The sequence below is a fragment of the Adiantum capillus-veneris genome, chromosome 19 (genome assembly GCF_014529385.1).
Source record: "Adiantum capillus-veneris isolate H3 chromosome 19, ASM1452938v2, whole genome shotgun sequence".
Lineage (NCBI taxonomy): Eukaryota > Viridiplantae > Streptophyta > Polypodiopsida > Polypodiales > Pteridaceae > Adiantum > Adiantum capillus-veneris.
The window spans coordinates 131980439-131999711 of NC_140949.1; the positions used below are offsets into that span (position 1 = coordinate 131980439).

General features: G+C 44.9%; 1 protein-coding gene across 1 annotated transcript in view; it reads right to left on the reverse strand.

Annotated features, from left to right (window-relative positions):
* The window catches only part of PLDP1 (phospholipase D P1), a 64144-nt gene that overhangs the window by 17299 nt on the left and 27572 nt on the right, over positions 1–19273 (reverse strand). Inside the window, exons 15-16 of the mRNA XM_086491278.1 lie at positions 7609–7806; positions 7419–7520 (exon numbers count right to left, since the gene is read on the reverse strand). Of these exons, the coding sequence (XP_086347404.1) occupies positions 7419–7520; positions 7609–7806 (300 nt within the window). The remainder of the gene's footprint in view (positions 1–7418; positions 7521–7608; positions 7807–19273) is intronic.

Below are 19273 nucleotides of genomic sequence, written 5' to 3' on the forward strand. Positions count from 1 at the left end.
GAGTCTCCTGTAAAGAAGCCCTCCACTGAAGAAGCTGATACGTCCAAGAAGCAGTTTAAACTTTAAATCTTCTTCGGAATGAGGACAAGAACAAAAAAGGCATTTTTCTGGCAAAACTTTTCAAGAAAGGAAAGCTCTTAGGGAGGCCAAGAAATGCTACATTTGTGAACAGGAAGGACACTTTGCAAATGAGTGCCCACAGAAGAAGTCACGGGATAAGGATGACAAGTCAGACCATAAAGGGAAGAAGCCAAAGCCGAGTGCAGGACTTGTTCCAGATTTGATTGGAGATCAGCCAAACACAGATGCCACGGAGCTGTGCAGAGATTGGGGCAAAGTTAGAGACCAGACAATGCTGGTTTTCTTTGATCCAGGAGCCCGTGCAAATTTCATATCACCAGAATTGGCATCAAAGTTGGGCATTCGTGCAGAGGAGATGGATATGACAGGCGACGCAGGTTTGGCATGCCCAGGACATTCAGAGCCTGTTACTCCCATTCTGGGAAAGCTTCGTCTGCACATTCAGAGCTATGTGGATGCGGAAGAATTTCATATTATGCCGCTTGAGGGCTGTGATGTGTTATTGGGTATCCCATGGTGTTACAGGTTGCATGCTATGGTGGATACTTACAACAAAAAGATTACCCTTGTACATAGAGGAAAGACTCATGTCCTTGATGTAAAGCTTAAAGGCGAGTCTGTTCCAGTTGTTTCTGCTTCTGCTATTTCATCTGTAATAAAGAATCATCTTTCTGCGTACTTGATCTTTGCAAAAGAAGTGCCTCAAGTTGTATCTAATTTGTCTACCCTAGATAAAGACAGGTCAACTTTTTTGAGTGGTTTCAGTGAATGTTTTTCGGACTCTTTGCCAGGGGAGTTACCTCCTGAGAGACCTGAGGATCATACTATAGATCTTGTGCCAGGTTCTAGTCCACCGAATAGACCACCATACAGGGTTAGTGCAGCCCAGCAGAAAGAGATTATGGGTCAGGTCAACGAGCTTTTAGAGAAGGGGCTGATTCAGCCCAGTTCATCCCCTTTTTGTTCGCCTGTACTCTTAGTGCAGAAGAAGGATGGTTCATGGCGCATGTGCATTGACTATCGCGCCTTGAATAAGAATACTATCAAGAACAGGTTCCCCATACCGAGGATAGATGACATTCTTGATCGGCTTGAGGGAGCGTCATTGTTTACAAGAATAGACGTAAAGAGCGGGTATCATCAGATACGCATTAGACCAGAAGATGTCCATAAGACTGCGTTCAGAACAACATTTGGTCTCTATGAGTTTCTTGTCATGCCATTTGGTCTCACAAATGCTCCTGCCACGTTTAATAGAATGATGGACAGAATTTTTAGACCACATAGAAACTTCGTGGGTACCTTCTTTGATGACATGATTGTCTACTCAAAGTCTGAAGAGGAGCATAGGGATCACTTGACCGCAGTTTTCAATGAGCTACGCAAGAATAGGCTACTCATCAATGCGAAGAAAAGTGAGTTCTTTTTGCAAGAAATTCACTTCCTTGGGCACATTGTTTCAAAGGATGGGGTACACATGGATCCCGCTAAATTGGAAGCAATTAGGTCATGGCCAGACTTGTAGTCCGTACATGACATTCGAAGCTTTCTAGGCTTATGTTCCTATTACAGGAGGTTCATCCGAAATTTTGCTGCGATTGCTTTTCCACTCCATGCACTGCAAGGAAAAGGAGTTACTTTCAACTGGACAACCAAGGAAATTTTAGCGTTCAAACACTTGAAAGAGAAGCTGACTTCAGATCTGGTAATTATTTTGCCAGATCTTTCTAAACCTTTTGTGGTTCAATGTGATGCGTGTGAAAATAGTCTTGGTGCAGTTTTAATGCAGAATGGCCGAGTAGTCGCATACGAGAGCAGAATTCTTTTGAAGACTGAAAGGAACTTGCAAGTCTATGAGAAAGAATTGCTGGCAGTAATTCATGCTCTCACTAGTTGGAAACACTATTTGCTAGGGGCTGATTTTGTTGTCCAAACGGATCATCAAACCTTGCGATATTTTCTTACACAGAGGAAGTTGTCTGAGAAGCACATGCGATGGGCAAACATCTTGTCAATGTTCCATTTTCAGATTGTGCATGTGCAAGGGAAAAAGAACATGGTGGCTGATGCGTTGTCACGAAAGCCCCAAATTTCAGCAGTGTCAATTCCGTACCATTGTGAACTAGACGAAATGAAGACACAATATGCTGAAGATTCAGATTTTGCAAGGATCTATGACCAGCTTGTTGATGGGCAACATCATGAGCACTATATGCTTAAGAATGACTTTCTCATGATGCATGGAAAGTTATGTGTTACTAAACAGTTACGGCCAAAGATTTTGATGGAAAGTCATGCTCCACCTTATGCTGGGCATCGTGGAATTGATGCGACAGTGAAAGGGGTTGAGGCATTCTTCTATTGGCCAGCTTTGCGTCAAGATGTTGACACATTTGTAAGATCATGCTTAGTATGCCAAAAAGTCAAATTTGATAGACAAAAGCAACCAGGATTGTTGCAACCATTGCCGATCCCAGATAGGCCATGGGAAAGCATAGCAATGGACTTTATCTTTGATCTTCCAAGGACGCAAACAGGCAATGATGGGATTTGGACTATCATTTGTAGGTTCAGTAAGCAGGCCAATTTCATTCCTGTGAGGAAGAAGATAAAGCCAGAACACATGGTCAAGATATTCATGAGCAATATCTTTAAATATCACGGGATGCCTCAGTCAATTGTCAGTGACAGGGATCCACGTATGACGAGTCTTTTCTGGAAGGCATTGTTTGAGAACATGGGCACTACGCTAAAGTTCTCTTCTTCGTTTCATCCGCAAACTGATGGACAGTCAGAAGAGGCAAATTCTATTGTTCTGGACCTGCTCAAATGTTATGTGTCAGAGCACAAGCCAACTTGGAAACATCATCTTCCATTGGTTCAATATGCTTACAATAACACTGTGCATACGTCAACAGGTAAGGCACCATTTGAAATAGTGGAAGGAGGAAAGAAAGTCCCGCCCATTTTGCAGACTAAGGACAAGATTTTTGAGGCAGACAAGTATGTGCAAGATATGGATGAAACATACAGGAAGATAAAGATTGCTCTTGAGAAAACTCAGGCTAAGCAAAAGAAAGCTGCTGATCGTCACCGTCGTGAACTTGTATTTTCACTTGATGATTGGGTACTTTTGCACTTTGAAAAGGCCAGGTTAAGGAAAAGGAAAGGCAAGGAACGCTTGTTTCCTAAGCTCAGTATGCGATATTATGGTCCTTTCCATATTTCAGAAAAGATCAGCGATGTAGCTTACAGGTTAAAGCTACCAGAAAGCTGGAAAATACATAATGCTTTTCATGTCAGCCTTCTAAGGCCCTTTGTTGGTGATGTGCCAGAGAATATGCTTGATGAGGAACAACCCGAAGTGGAAGAATTGGATGAAATCCTTGTTCCTGAACAGATATTGGCACATAAAGAAGGAAAGGTTAGAGGAAAGGTTGCAAGACGCTATTTGGTGAAGTTCAAGAACTATCCATCATTAGATGCCAAATGGATGGAAGAGTCTGAATTGCTTGATTCACCTCAGCTATTGCAGTTGTATCTTGAAGCCTTTCAAATGGAACCCACAGTGACTTGATGCAGCCTTTTTGGAGCAAGGCAAGAGCATGGTTCATGATGCTCAAGAGAGTAGTTAAGCAATTGTATCTACTCTTTCCATACAGAATTTAGCTAGAGAAGTTTGTGCTAAAGAGTACACTAGAAGACTTCTATGCTTGATATATGTGTCGTAGCCACGTTGGTGGGATTGTTTAATCGTCCAACGCTACATTTCCGGAAGCATGTATATCTTGGATTCCCATCATAGAATATATGTGATATCAGGAGATATTTGCATGTATTATTGGCATGCAAGCGAGGTTGCTTGCAGTATTTCAAGGGTGGGGTGTGTCACCAGGAGGGGTATTTTTCCTGTTGCCTTCCGTAAATAAGTATTAGATATATTTATTTTATTTTTACTTGTTTGTCCCAAAACCCTTGAAAAGGTGCAAGTGGACATTGCATGGCCAGTGTGAAACGGCTACAGCCAAATGGGTTTCTCACATCGGGGATCTAGGTCGGTCAGACAGGGACTGCCCGGGCCAGTTAGCACTGAATTCTGATGAGTATGGAAGCTTGTGTGCGCCAAACTGGAATTTGGGCCACTCGTCAAGTCACTGCAACAGTTGAGATATTTTTAGCAGGGAAAGCCCAAACTCGGAAACTGGGCAACGTGTCAGCCTGTGAGCGATTCTGCCACTCTGGGAGGCAAAAACGAGCTGCATATCAACAAAGGGGGCGCCATTTTCAGCCTCAGGTGGATTGTAGTAGGTACAGAAGCTATGGAATGCTTACCTTGCCCTCTATGCACAGTATGGTGACGGGAGTGATGCCCCGCACGCTACATACTGCTCTCTTTATCCCCTACGTACAATATGTTATGCCCCACTAGTGGGCTTCTCATTTGACCTATGTACAGTTCTGGGGGTTTATGCGCGTTTGCCAAGGCAAGAGCCTTCTAAACAGGAACCGGATTACCTAATTGCTAATCCCCCACAGGTACGCACAGTTCCATCACGAAAGATTGCGAGTTTGGAGAGTTTTCTCGCGTGAAAACTCGTCCAAATCACAGGGGAACTGTCCCATTGCGTGCGGGAGCCCTTGGGACACGCGTAGGCGTGTTCGCTCCGCTAAAAACGATCCGAAACAGGGAATTACAGCCTGCTGTGTTTTTCTGCAAGTTTAGGGTTTCGCACATAAACTGCAAGGGAACATTGGGGGAGCCTCGTGAGAGCCTTGGGATGCGTGTACAGGCTTTTGGGCTCCCGGCAGTGAAAAACAAAGAATTACAACCCGCTGAATTTCTGTGACAGCTCACCAGAAAGCTTCCAGATATCGAGGGAATCCGTCCTAGACATGTGTTTTTGACCTACAGGAGTTTTTGTGCCGTTATGCTGTCGAAATCTGGTCGAAAACCTGCGTTTTCAGCCCTCGCCAGGTTTGGACAGCTTTGTGAAAGCTTGTGCTAAGTGGTCGGATCGTCTACCTTAATTTGAATAAAGAAATACCGAAAGGGGCGCCAGTCTTTGGGGCCTCCAGGGTGTCGGTCTCGTGTGCGCAGTGACATTCTAGTCGCTGGACGCAACTGTGTTCTCTTCCCTTCTCAGTGCTCTGTGTAAAGTTAACAGGTAATTGAAATAGTATCGCCCTTTACGTTGTACAGGCCGGTTATACTCCCACTACCAACGAAGGTTGCAACCGACGATACAGATCACTCTAGCTCGACATGCAAGACGCCCAACAAGAGTTCTGACCATGGAGGAGGTCGATGAGATCCGACAGCGACCGATGAGAGATTTCATATGAACCCACAAAACCCCCCTTCCCCCCCCCCCCCCCCCCCCCCCCCCCCCCCTTTATTTCCTTTCTCCTTAGTGCCTTAGTGTTTTAGTGTTAGTCCTCTGTAATTGGGTAACTTTGTAATTTGGTTATTTCCGTACTCAGACATGGTATCAGATTCACCAATTGTAACTTTTTGGTCTCATAGGTCATTTTGGCCTTTTTGAAGACGTTAACATTTCATTTCATCTCTCTCTCTCTCTCTCTCTCTCTCTCTCTCTCTCTCTCTCTCTCTCTCTCTCTCTCTCTCTCTCTCTCTCAACAAAGATATATACTATGGGATCCTAGATTGGTCGATGTGAGCTAAGCAAAAAACTAAGCAAAAATGGGCGGCTTCTAGCTGAATCACAAAAGATCTAGCATCGATCATTGGCGAATCTCATCAATTTCCTCCATGGTTAGTAGTCTAACCGGGCGTCGTGCATGCCTGGCCAGCGTGCTCCGAATCTTCTGACGTAGCCTCCGTCAATGCTGTGTAGTCCTTTGCAGTCGTGGGCGCCTGGATTTCCCCAGTTCAATCGCTCGGTCGATCAGTGTGCCTCTGGTGTGAGACAAGGGGGAGCTCTGCTGTGGGAGTGGCTCTTGCGGCTGTCCCATGTCTGCTCTGAAGAAGTCTGTGATCCGTCTTTGAGACTGGCTAGCCTCGCCATTCATCAAGCTCTCTCTGTGTCTGCGCAGCTCGAGCAAGAACAAACCCAGGCATCTCTGATCTTCGTATCCCATTACTCTTGAGAGTGGTCCAAAACCCTCTCTGAACAAGCAATGGAAGCGGCCTCGTATCTCGTCGTAGACGGGGCAGCGGCATGTATAATGCAGCTCTGTCTCAGGTTCCATGTCACACCAGGGGCATGTCCTGGCCTCTGCTGGTACTCCGCTGTATCTCCGAGTTTCAATCCACAGCTGGTGAGACGATGTGCGTAACTGGCCAATAGCATATCGTATCCCATGAGACAAGTGTGTATCCATGTATCTGGGTCTCGTCACAAAACCATCTTCCGTAAGCTGGAGAAGGTGGTCTCTGTAGAAAGACATCTTCGTGCCCAATTCTTGTGCTGGTTGTATCCATGTCCTCCTGGTGTCTAGCTGGGTCAGGTCTTGGCGGATGAGCTTGGTGATCTCCGACTGTGTAAGAATGAGAGATGGTGCATCCAATGAGTACTAAAATGGTGGCAGCCTGTCTATGCTGAGCCCATGCGCCTGAAACCATGATGTCATCTCCCCATACCAGCATGTTGTTACTCTGACTTTGTATCAGATCCACCACCTTGTAACTTTCTAGTCTCATAGGTCACTATGGCCTTTTGAAGACGTTAATATAACATTTCATCTCTCTCTCTCTCTCTCTCTCTCTCTCTCTCTCTCTCTCTCTCTCTCTCTCTCTCTCTCTCTCTCTCTCTCTCTCTCTCTCTCTCTCTCTCTCTCTCTCTCACACACACACACACACACACACACACACACACACACACACACACACACACACGAGCATACATCAAGAAAAAGATCTGCGTACTGAGTATTTATGATTACTCTAGTGATGCAGGGCAGACTCAGTCATAATGAAGCTTAGCACCAAAAGAAGCATCAAAAAGGTACACCACAGAAGATAGAAAGAAGTAACACAATATATATACCTTCATAAGGTCAGAAAAGTATGAACTTACAAATTATAAGAGAGGCTAAAACACTCACAGAAATACAAAAGCAAGGCAAGGGACACAAGAAAACTAACACAATATCAACTAGCATGTGCACCACAGAAGATAGAAAGAACTAGCACAACATCAACTGGTTGTAACTCGGCCAAAAGCTTCACAAAGTGAAGTCTGCATACTAGCCCCGCATGATAAGTTAAGGGGACAGAAAGCCACAACACAATCTTGTTGCTCAAATGGATGAAGTTTTTGCCAAGAAATTCATTCTTAAAGTAAGAGACTATATTTTCTATGTGCAGCAAATCTTGCCTCAGAATCTCGAGAGCCAAGCAAGCTTCGATCGTTTATGTTTGCGGATCCAATCAAGACTGCTCTATCATCAATTATCATGATTTTGCTGTGAACATAAACCTGCCCAAAATAAACCATTAAAATGCCTCAGACAACATGATGTTTAGCTCTCCACCCCTTCATTAGTGTAGTTGTAATCCACCTGTACCTGACTGGTAACATGTGGGCAGCTTTCCGAAAGTTTACCATAGTTCCTCAGTCCGTAAAAAGAAACATAATTATCAAGCTCTGAGCCAATGGACTCCTGTAGCCGATGCAATAGAGAGTACCGGCCTCTAGAAATTGTGCGATACTGCCAATGCATAATTGCTCTTACTGTAGCTGCACCAGCATCATCTACACCCCCCTGCAATACTTATGATCACTTGTCAGAAAATGTAAAACACACTCCAACAATATACAACGGCATAAAATGTGTTTACAGCGACTACTTGTATCCCCATATTTCAAGAGCCTGACAGAAGGGCATGAGATTGTCAAATTGCAATTATCAATACTGTTATGGAATGCAGAAGGAAGAGACGACTGAAGCAGAGAAGCAAGAGACACAAAAACAAAAACACCCACGAAAACAAAGGCGAATGAATAGGAAAATGCTGATACAATGGCAAAAGCAGTAGGACACATAACGAGGTGGACAGCTCTACAATCGCTCAAGGAAGCTCGGGTGACGAGCATTGAGTCCACAAGAGAAACGTGGAGCCTATACCGCCTACATGTAAGCAAGAGATGTGGGACATATACCTAGATGAATCCACGATAAGCCCAGATTCACCCTTGAAGGAAAGTGCAAGGTATAGAATCATGCTAGTCACCCACAGGACAATATACCCATCAGCTCCATCATGCATAGTATTGACTTAATACTTAGAGCTAGGTATCAATGTTACAGACTTGGACACCCCAAGTCAAAAATCTGGCACGACATATAACCGGGCTGTACAACGTAGAGGGCGGTACTATTTCAATTACCTATTAACTTTACACAGAGCACTGAGAAGGGAAGAGAACATAGTTGCATCCAGCGACTAGAATGTCACTGCGCACACGAGACCGACACCCTGTAGGCCCCAAAGATTAGCGCCCCTTTCGGTATTTCTTTATTCAAATTAAGGTAGACGATCCGACCACTTCGCACAAGCTTTCACAAAGCTGTCCAAATCTGGCGAGGGCTGAAAACGCAGGCTTTCGACCTGATTTTGGCAACATAACGGCGCAAAAACCCCTGTAGGTCAAAAGCACGTGTCTAGGACGGATTCCCTCGCTATCTGGAAGCTTTCTGGTGAGCTGTCACAGAAATTCAGCGGGCTGTAATTCCCTGTCTTTCATTGCCGGGTGCCCAAAAGCCTGTACACGCATCCCAAGGCTCTCACGAGGCTCCCCCGGGGTTCCCTTGCAGTTTAGGTTCGAAACCCTTAACCTGCAGAAAAACACAGCAGGCTGTAATTCGCTATTTCGGATCGTTTTTAGCGGAGTGAACATGCCTACACGTGTCCCAAGGGCTCCCGCACACAATGGGACAATTCCCCTTTGAATTGGACGAGTTTTCACGCGAGAAAACACTCCGAACTCGCAATCTTTCGCGATGGAACTGTGTGTACCTGTGGGGGATTAGTAATTAGCTAATCCGGTTCCTGTTCAGAAGGCTCTTGCCTTGGCAAACGCGCAAAAACCCCAAAAACTGTACATGTTCAACTGAGTAGCCCTACTAGTGGGGCATTACCATATGTGCCAAAGGGGAGAGGGAGATGCACGAGAGCAAATCATCGCGCTACATGAGACAGAGGAGAAGGCAAGCTTTCCATTAAAGCTGTAGACCTGCACCCAGTACTCACACACACACTGTAGCTCACTTGTGATCAAAAATCAGCCTCCTCTCTCAAATTGGGCGCCCCCTCTTCAGCTGGAAGTAGCAAACTCCCCAGAAGCTGCCATGTGTCCAGTTTGCCCCTTTTGAGTTAATTCTCTAGTTCCCACTGACTTATAAAGTTATAAGTGACTTTCCGAGTGGCCCAGACTTCATTTGGCGCACACAGGCTTCCATACTCATCAGAATTCAGTGCTAACTGGCCCGACCAGTCCCAGACTGACCGACCAAGACTCCCGCTGTGAGAAACCTATTCGGCCGCAACCGTTTCACATTTGCCATGCAATGTCCACTTGCACCTTTTCAAGGGTTCCGAGGAAAACAAGTAAAAACAAAAATAAATAAAAATATCAAGTACTTATTTACGGAAGGCAACAGGAAAAATACACCTCCTGGTGACACATCCCACCCTTGAAATACTGCAAGCGACCTCGCTTGCATGCCAATAATACATGCGGTATGTCCTGATATCACATATATTCTATGATGGGAATCCACGATATACATGCTTCCGGAAATGTAACGTTGGACGATTAAACAATCCCACCAACCTGGCTACGACACATATATCAAGCATAGGAGTCTTCTAGTGTACTCTCAAGCACAAACTTCTCTAGCTAAATTCTGTATGGAAAGAGTAGATACAATTGCTTAACTACTCTCTTGAGCATCATGAACCATGCTCTTGCCCTGCTCCAGAAAAGGCTACATCAAGTCACTGTGGGTTCCATCTGAAAGGCTTCAAGATACAATTGCAATAGCTGAGGTGAATCAACCAATTCAGACTCTTCCATCCATTTGGCATCCAATGATGGATAGTTCTTGAACTTCACCAAATAGCGTCTTGCAACCTTTCCTCTAACCTTTCTTTCTTTATGTGCCAATATTTGTTCAGGAACAAGGATTTCATCCAATTCTTCCACTTCAGGTTGTTCCTCATCAAGCATATTCTCTGGCACATCACCAACAAAGGGTCTTAGAAGTTTGACATGAAAAGCATTCTGTATTTTCCAGCCTTCTGGTAGCTTTAACCTGTAAGCTACATCGCTGATCTTTTCTGAAATCTAAAAAGGACCATAATATCGCATACTGAGCTTAGGAAACAAGCGTTCCTTGCCTTTCCTTTTCCTGAACCTGGCCTTTTCAAAGCGCAAAAGCACCCAATCACCAAGTGAAAATACAAGTTCACGACGGTGACGATCAGCAGCTTTCTTTTGTTTAGCCTGAGTCTTCTCAAGAGCAATCTTCATCTTCCTGTATGTTTCATCCATATCTTGCACATACTTGTCTGCCTCAAAAATCTTGTCCTTAGTCTGCAAAATGGGCGGGACTTTCTTTCCTCCTTCCACTATCTCAAATGGTGCCTTACCTGTTGACGTATGCACAGTGTTATTGTAAGCATATTGAACCAATGGAAGATGATGTTTCCAAGTTGGCTTGTGCTCTGACACATAACATTTGAGCAGGTCCAGAACAATAGAATTTGCCTCTTCTGACTGTCCATCAGTTTGCGGATGAAACGAAGAAGAGAACTTTAGCGTAGTGCCCATGTTCTCAAACAATGCCTTCCAGAAAAGACTCGTCATACGTGGATCCCTGTCACTGACAATTGACTGAGGCCTCCCGTGATATTTAAAGATATTGCTCATGAATATCTTGACCATGTGTTCTGGCTTTATCTTCTTCCTCACAGGAATGAAATTGGCCTGCTTACTGAACCTACAAATGATAGTCCAAATCCCATCATTGCCTGTTTGCGTCCTTGGAAGATCAAAGATAAAGTCCGTTGCTATGCTTTCCCATGGCCTATCTGGGATCGGCAATGGCTGCAACAATCCCGGTTGCTTTTGTCTGTCAAATTTGACTTTTTGGCATACTAAGCATGATCTTACAAATGTGTCAACATCTTGACGCAAAGCTGGCCAATAGAAGAATGCCTCAACCCCTTTCACTATCGCATCAATTCCACGATGCCTAGCATAAGGTGAAGCATGACTTTCCATCAAAATCTTTGGCCGTAACTGTTTAGTAACGCATAACTTCCATGCATCATGAGAAAGTCATTCTTAAGCATATAGTGCTCATGATGTTGCCCATCAACAAGCTGGTCATAGATCCTTGCAAAATCTGAATCTTCAGCATATTGTGTCTTCATTTCGTCTAGTTCACAATGGTACGGAATTGACACTGCTGAAATTTGGGGCTTTCGTGACAACGCATCAGCCACCACGTTCTTTTTCCCTTGCACATGCACAATCTGAAAATGGAACATTGACAAGATGTTTACCCATCGCATGTGCTTCTCAGACAACTTCGTCTGTGTGAGAAAATATCGCAAGGTTTGATGATCCGTTTGGACAACAAAATCAGCCCCTAACAGATAGTGTTTCCAACTAGTGAGAGCATGAATTACTCCCAGCAATTCTTCCTCATAGACTTGCAAGTTCCTTTCAGACTTCAAAAGAATTCTGCTCTCATATGCGACTGCTCGGCCATTCTGCATTAGAACTGCACCAAGACTATGGCCACACGCATCACACTGAACCACAAAAGGTTTCGAAAGATCTGGCAAAATGATTACCGGATCTGCAGTCAGCTTCTCTTTCAAGTGTTTGAACGCTAAAATTTCCTTGGCTGTCCACTTGAAGGTAACTCCTTTTCCTTGTAGTGCATGGAGTGGAGAAGCAATCTCAGCAAAATTTCGGATGAACCTCCTGTAGTAGGAACATAAGCCTAGAAAGCTTCGAATGTCATGTACAGACTTCAAGTCTGGCCATGACCTAATTGCTTCCACTTTAGCGAGATCCATGCGTACCCCATCCTTTGAAACAATGTGCGCAAGGAAGTGAATTTCTTGCAAAAGGAATTCACTCTTCTTCGCATTAATGAGTAGTCTGTTCTTACGTAACTCATTGAAACTGCAATCAAGTGATCCCTATGCTCCTCTTCAGACTTCGAATAGACAATCATGTCGTCAAAGAAGGTACCCACGAAGTTTCTATGTGGTCTAAAAATTATGTCCATCATTCTATTAAACGTGGCCGGACCATTTGTGAGACCAAATGGCATGACAAGAAACTCATAGAGACCAAATGTTGTCCTGAACGCAGTCTTATGGACATCTTCTGGCCTAATGCGTATCTGATGATACCCACTCTTTAGGTCTATCCTTGTAAACAATGACGCTCCCTCAAGCCAATCAAGAATGTCATCTATCCTCGGTATGGGGAACCTGTTCTTGATAGTATTCTTATTCAAGGCGCGATAGTCAATGCACATGCGCCATGAACCATCCTTCTTCTGCACTAAGAGTACAGGCGAACAAAAAGGGGATGAACTACGCTGAATCAGCCCCTTCTCTAAAAGCTTGTTGACCTGACTCATAAATCTCTTTCTGCTGGGCTGCACTAACCCTGTATGGTGGTCTATTCGGTGGACTAGAACCTGGCACAAGATCTATAGTATGATCCTCATGTCTCTCAAGAGGTAACTCCCCTAGCAAAGAGTCCGAAAAACAATCACTAAAACCACTCAAAAAAGTTAACTTGTCTTTATCTAGGGTAGACAAATTAGATACAAATTGAGGTACTTCTTTTGCAAAGATCAAGTACGCAGAAAGATGATTCTTTATTACAGATGAAATAGCAGAAGCAGAAACAACTGGAACAGACTCGCCTTTAAGTTTTACATCAAGGACATGAGTCTTTCCTCTATGTACAAGGGTAATCCTTTTGTTGTAAGTATCCACCATAGCATGCAACCTGTAACACCATGGGATACCCAGTAACACATCACAGCCCTCAAGTGGCATAATATGAAACTCTTCCGCATCGACATAACTCTGAATGTGCAGACGAAGCTTCCCCAAAATGGGAGTAACGGGCTCTGAATGACCTGGGCATGCCAAATCTGCTTCCCCTGTCATACCCATCTCCTCTGCACGAATGCCCAACTTTGATGCCAATTCTGGTGATATGAAATTTGCACGGGCTCCTGGATCAAAGAAAACAAGCACTGTCTGGTCTCTAACTTTGCCCCAAGCTTTGCACAGCTCCGTGGCATCTGTGTTTGGCTGGTCTCCAACCAAATCTGGAACAAGTCCTGCACTTGGCTTTGGCTTATTCCCTTTATGGTCCGATTTCTTCTGTGGGCATTCATTTGCAAAATGACCTTCCTGTTCACAAATATAGCATTTCTTGGCCTCCCTAAAAGCTTTCCTTTCTTCAAAAGTTTTGCCAGAAAAATGCCTTTTTTGTCCTTGTCCTCGTCCCGAAGAAGACTTAGACTGCTTCTTGGACGTATCACCTTCTTCAGTGGAGGGCTTCTTTGTGGGAGGCTCAGAAGGCTTTGCTACAACATTGCCCTTGGCTGAAAACTGTTTGCCCTGGGACCCTTTCTTGTGGCTATTAAATCCATCGGAATCTCCCTTCGACAAATTGCTAGCCACTCTTGCATTCTCTATCAACTGAAACATATTCATGACAGTAGTCTTTGTGCAGTAGTCCCTGATTTTCTTGGGCAATCCGCAACAATACTTCTCAATCTGTTCTGACAATGGCACAAACCTGTAAGAGGTGATTGGCAACAGTGCGGCCCAAAACTGTTTATTGTACTCTTCCAGATTCGCACACTGTTTAGCATTCAACTCGTGCCATTCTATCATCACATCCACTTCAAAAGTGTTCGTCAACCATGCAGGCGCAAAAAGCTGTTTGAATTGGACCCACGTTGTTGGGGCTTGACCCTGGTTCAACAATGCGGTCCACCATTGAAGCGCATTCCCTTTCAAGAAAGTGGAAGCCTTGCGTATCTTTGAAGATTCCGTGAAGTTTCCTCCAGCATAAGCTGCATCGAACTGCTGTATGAAGGTCACAGCCTTCAATTGATCCTCAATTCCTCTGAAAGTTTCAAACTTCACTCCCTGCCCACCTTCCTTGTAATCCTTCAGCTGACTCAAAGGAGCCACATTATCATAAACAGGTGCCTGTAACAGTGGTGCTCCATGATTGTTCATTCCAGCACTCGCATCAACTGTTTTACCTGTCATATCTGCATTTTGTACCTATGGCTGCAAAAAACTAGCCATACCAAATTGTATTCCAGGCACTCGAAACTGGCCGTAGGCACCCTGAAAACCTCGTTGGACACCCATGTTCACGTACATAGGGTTACCCATGCCTGTTTGCATTGTCCCGAACACATTCCCTCGCATATAACCTGTGGAAGGTCCAGCCATAGCTTGAAACACTGATCCACCTCCAAAATAACCAGGATAAGTATTAGGTAATGGAAGGGTCTGACGCATAGCGTGTTCATTACTCCCTTGACCATTCACAAACGGTTCCTGTCTAGCTAAAGCAAGCTGCTTTGGATCATTGAACACCGCTAGTTGCTCAACCACATGGGCTTTCCCTAGAGCATCATGAGTCCTCTGCGCATTGGAAATCTCCTTTTCCTGCAACGGCTCAGTCATGCCCTGTGGAGGAGGCTAAAAACCCTGTGTCGGAGCCTATAAGAACTCCTGCATCCTTGGATTGTTAGCCAACTGCTGAAACATGTCCATGCAGCAACGCAGTTGAGTTCTAAACAACCTGTCCTCTTCTTGAAGAGTTGCAGGAACTTTCTCCGTGCCATGTGAGGAAGATCCCTCTTTAGGTACTTGGTCTCTCTTCTCTGCCATAACGACAAGCTCTATGTTGCTTTCACCCACAACAATCCACGCTGCCCTTTTTGAAGAAAAAGTGACTATCCCGTCGATGGAACAATATAACCGGCCTGTACAACGTAGAGGGCGGTACTATTTCAATTACCTGTTAACTTTACACAGAGCACTGAGAAGGGAAGAGAACACAGTTGCGTCCAGCGACTAGAATGTCACTGCGCACACGAGACCGACACCCTGGAGGCCCCAGAGACTGGCGCCCCTTTCGGTATTTCTTTATTCAAATTAAGGTAGACGATCCGACCACTTCGCACAAGCTTTCACAAAGCTGTCCAAACCTGGCGAGGGCTGAAAACGCAGGTTTTCGACCTGATTTTGGCAGCATAACGACGCAAAAACCCCTGTTGGTCAAAAGCACGTGTCTAGGACGGATTCCCTCGCTATCTGGAAGCTTTCTGGTGAGCTGTCACAGAAATTCAGCGGGCTGTAATTCCCTGTTTTTCACTGCCGGGTGCCCAAGAGCCTGTACACGCATCCCAAGGCTCTCACGAGGCTCCCCCGATGTTCCCTTGCAGTTTATGTGCGAAACCCTAAACCTGCAGAAAAACACAGCAGGCTGTAATTCGCTGTTTCGGATCGTTTTTTTGCCGAGCGAACACGCCTACGCATGTCCCAAGGGCTCCCGCACACAATGGGACAGTTCCCCTGTGAATTGGACGAGTTTTCACGCGAGAAAACTCTCCGAACTCGCAATCTTTCGCGATGGAACTGTGCGTACCTGTGGGGGATTAGTAATTAGCTAATCCGGTTCCTGTTCAGAAGGCTCTTGCCTTGGCAAACGCGCATAAACCCCCAGAATTGTACATGTTCAACTGAGTAGCCCAACTAGTGGGGCATTACCATATGTGCCAAAGGGGAGAGAGAGAGAGATGCACGAGAGCAAATCATCGCGCTACATGAGACAAAGGAGTAGGCAAGCTTTCCATTAAAGCTGTAGACCTACACCCACTACTCACACACACGCTGTAGCTCACTTGTGATCAAAAATCAGCCTCCTCTCTCAAATTGGGCGCCCCCTCTTCAGCTAGAAGTAGGAAACTCCCCAGAAGCTGCCATGTGTCCAGTTTGCCCCTTTTGAGTTAATTCTCTAGTTCCCACTGACTTATAAAGTTATAAGTGACTTTCCGAGTGGCCCAGACCTCATTTGGCGCACAGAGGCTTCCATACTTATCAGAATTCAGTGCTAACTGGCCCGACCAGTCCCAGATTGACCAACCCAGACTTCCGCTGTGAGAAACCTATTCGGCCGCAGCCGTTTCACACTGGCCATGCAATGTCCACTTGCACCCTTTCAAGGGTTCTGAGGGAAACAAGTAAAAAATAAATAAATAAAAATATCTAGTACTTATTTACGGAAGGCAACAGGAAAAATACACCTCCTGGTGACACGACACACGAGATAATCACTTAAAACACTTCACAAAACTTAACCACAATTTAAATAGAGTCGACACGGCCCCACGTAGTTCCGTGCCCATAGGTATTGGCCCCAAAGTCTGGCGTCCCTTTCGGTATTTATTTTTATACTAATTCATCAGCAAGATACAAAGACCGAGGGTCCTCTTTCTGCTTATTTGCTCGTCAGCAGACTTAGCGAATAAGTGGCCCTGGGTTCACCTAGAGTGATATTGATGATTGTAGGAGTGGAGATAGATGTGGTTTCTTTCCCTTTCCCTTTCTTAGCGACTTCTATCCATTTCTCGGCCTCATCCGCCTTCTTCTGTGTCTTCGTGATCACATCCATTCACGAAGACGTCTTTACCACATTTTGTTTCTCCTCCTCTTTGATCATCGGTACCTGCTCCTTGATGACCTTGATTTCCTCTATCACCAAGGGCTGGAATTCCCCTTCCTCTAGTCCACTGTTTGCTCTACCAACCAGCTCTCACTTGAGGGCTGAGACCTCTTCTTTGAGTGCTTGTTAATCCGCCTTAAGTGCTTGTAGCTCAGCGTGCAAGTCTTCTTTCTCCTTCTTCCATTGCGCACCCTCGTTGAGGAACATTTGAAGAAGGTTGGCCTTCTCTTTCCACCATCCTTCCGTATCTGCTTTCCATTTTTCATCTCCCTTTCTATTTGTGTTATCCACTTGTTTATACGCATGAAGGTTGCCTTTGTATGGGGCTTGCAAGCTGATGAAGCGCTTATGACCTCGGGAACGGGCATGGGTTGGTTGAGCTCGCCTTGTCGAATGTCTTCAGAAGCTCGCCTTGTCGGAGAGAGAGAGAGAGAGAGAGAGAGAGAGAGAGAGAGAGAGAGAGAGAGAGAGTTGAAATGTAATATTACGTCTTCAAAAAGCCAAAATGACCAATGAGACCAAAAGGTTACATGTGGTGAATCTAATACCAAGTCTGGGTAAAAAAAGTACAAAGAACTAAAAAGAGAGGTACAGAGGACATGGATACAACCTACACATGAGCTAGGTACGAAGATGACTTTCTATAGAGAGCATCTTCTCCAACTCATGAAGGATGGTTTTGTGATCAGACCAAGATACATGGATACTCATCTATCCCACGGGATACGATGTGCTATTGGTTAGATACGCACATCCTCACATCAGCTAGAGATCGAGACAATCAGATTTAGAAGAGTACCCGCTAAGTCCAGGATTTGTCAGGTGTGCCAGATAGAGCCAGAGACAGAGCTACATTACATATGTCACTGCCTATTATACTATGAGATACAAGGCCACTTTCACTGTCTATTCAGGAATAGTTTTTGGGCCACTTTTAAGAGAGAGAGAGAGAGAGAGAGAGAGAGAGAGAGAGATGATATATTACCGTCTTCAAAAGGCCAAAATGACCTATGAGACCAATCTGTTACAGACTGGCGAATCTGATACCATGTTTGGGTACAGAAAGGAGAGGCTAACTGTCACAAGACGGGCACCACGTGCCAATAGAAAAGAACAGACTGAACAGACTTTTAGCACTCCAATAACAATTGAATTGAAAGAGAGAAACAACACGCGACACGGAGTGGCGGAATTCCACCCCAGAGAGTATTGGCCCCAAACCTTGGCGCCCCTTTCGGTATTTCTTTATATTGCATAAACTCAGTACAAGCCGGTACTCCAGACTTTGCACCTTCTCCAAGAAGCATGCCAGAGAATGAGCTCTAGCCTCATATTTAAAGGCCCTAGGCCCCAAAAGCAGTTTATAGTAAAAAGCCTTCAAACTTAAAAAGCATCTGATCCAAAAGCAAAGCCAAAAAGCTGCCAGCGTAAATCACAAAAATCCGTACAGCCTGCCATGTTATCAGCCAACGCAAAACGCAGAAATCCGTATAGCCTGCCACGTCATCATGTCAACGCAATTTTCGAAAATCTGCCACGTTATCAATTTGTGTGTGTGCGCAGGTCCTGCTATATTTTAATCCTTTGTCACTTGGGGCCCCATCGAACGGAGTCCCCATAAGTTGGTAGGACTTCTTCTTCTGTTACTTGTTCTTCTTAGGGTTTTAGGCCCCTCGGCCCACATTTGCAAGTTGGCTCCATTCTTTAGGCTTTGACACGTCAGCAGTTTGTTACATCTCCCCTTCTTGATAGAGAGTAATCGTCTACGATTACAGCATATCTGCAAAACAACTCAAGTTAGCTCAAAAATTTCCGAGAGACATTCCGAGGGACGATCAGTTTGCTCTTTTTATTAAGGAGTTAGCTTCTCCTTTCTGCTCTTTTGATCAAGGAGCTAGCTTCTCCTTTCGGCTGTTTTGATCAAGGAGTTAGCTTCTCCTTTCATCCAGATCAGAACTCTTGATATTCCCGCGTAGTAAAATTAGCCATCACACCCACACCGTACTGATCTTCCACGGGTATCTTGATGCACTAAAATTACATACCCAAGCAATCTCATCCAATTAGGAATATTCAATAGTTGGCACATCACAATGCAACACAAATGCTTACATATACATGTTACAAGACCGGGCCGGGAGATATTCAACGACTCCCTCATCACTCTTCCCACATAACCTAAAAAGGTCCGGGCCGGGAGATATAGAGGCCTTTTACAACCAAACGCCCCCGAGACCGCAGCCTGCGTCATTTGGAGGTGCTGAGAGTAACCACCGCTCAGACTTCTTAATACTGGCCGGGAGTCACAACAATTATTAATTTACAAGCATACAACCAAACGTTCCCCAGGCATCGGCCTACGTCGTTCGGAGGTTTTCAAACACACAACGAAACACTCCACATGCATCGGCCTGCGTCGTTCCGAGGTT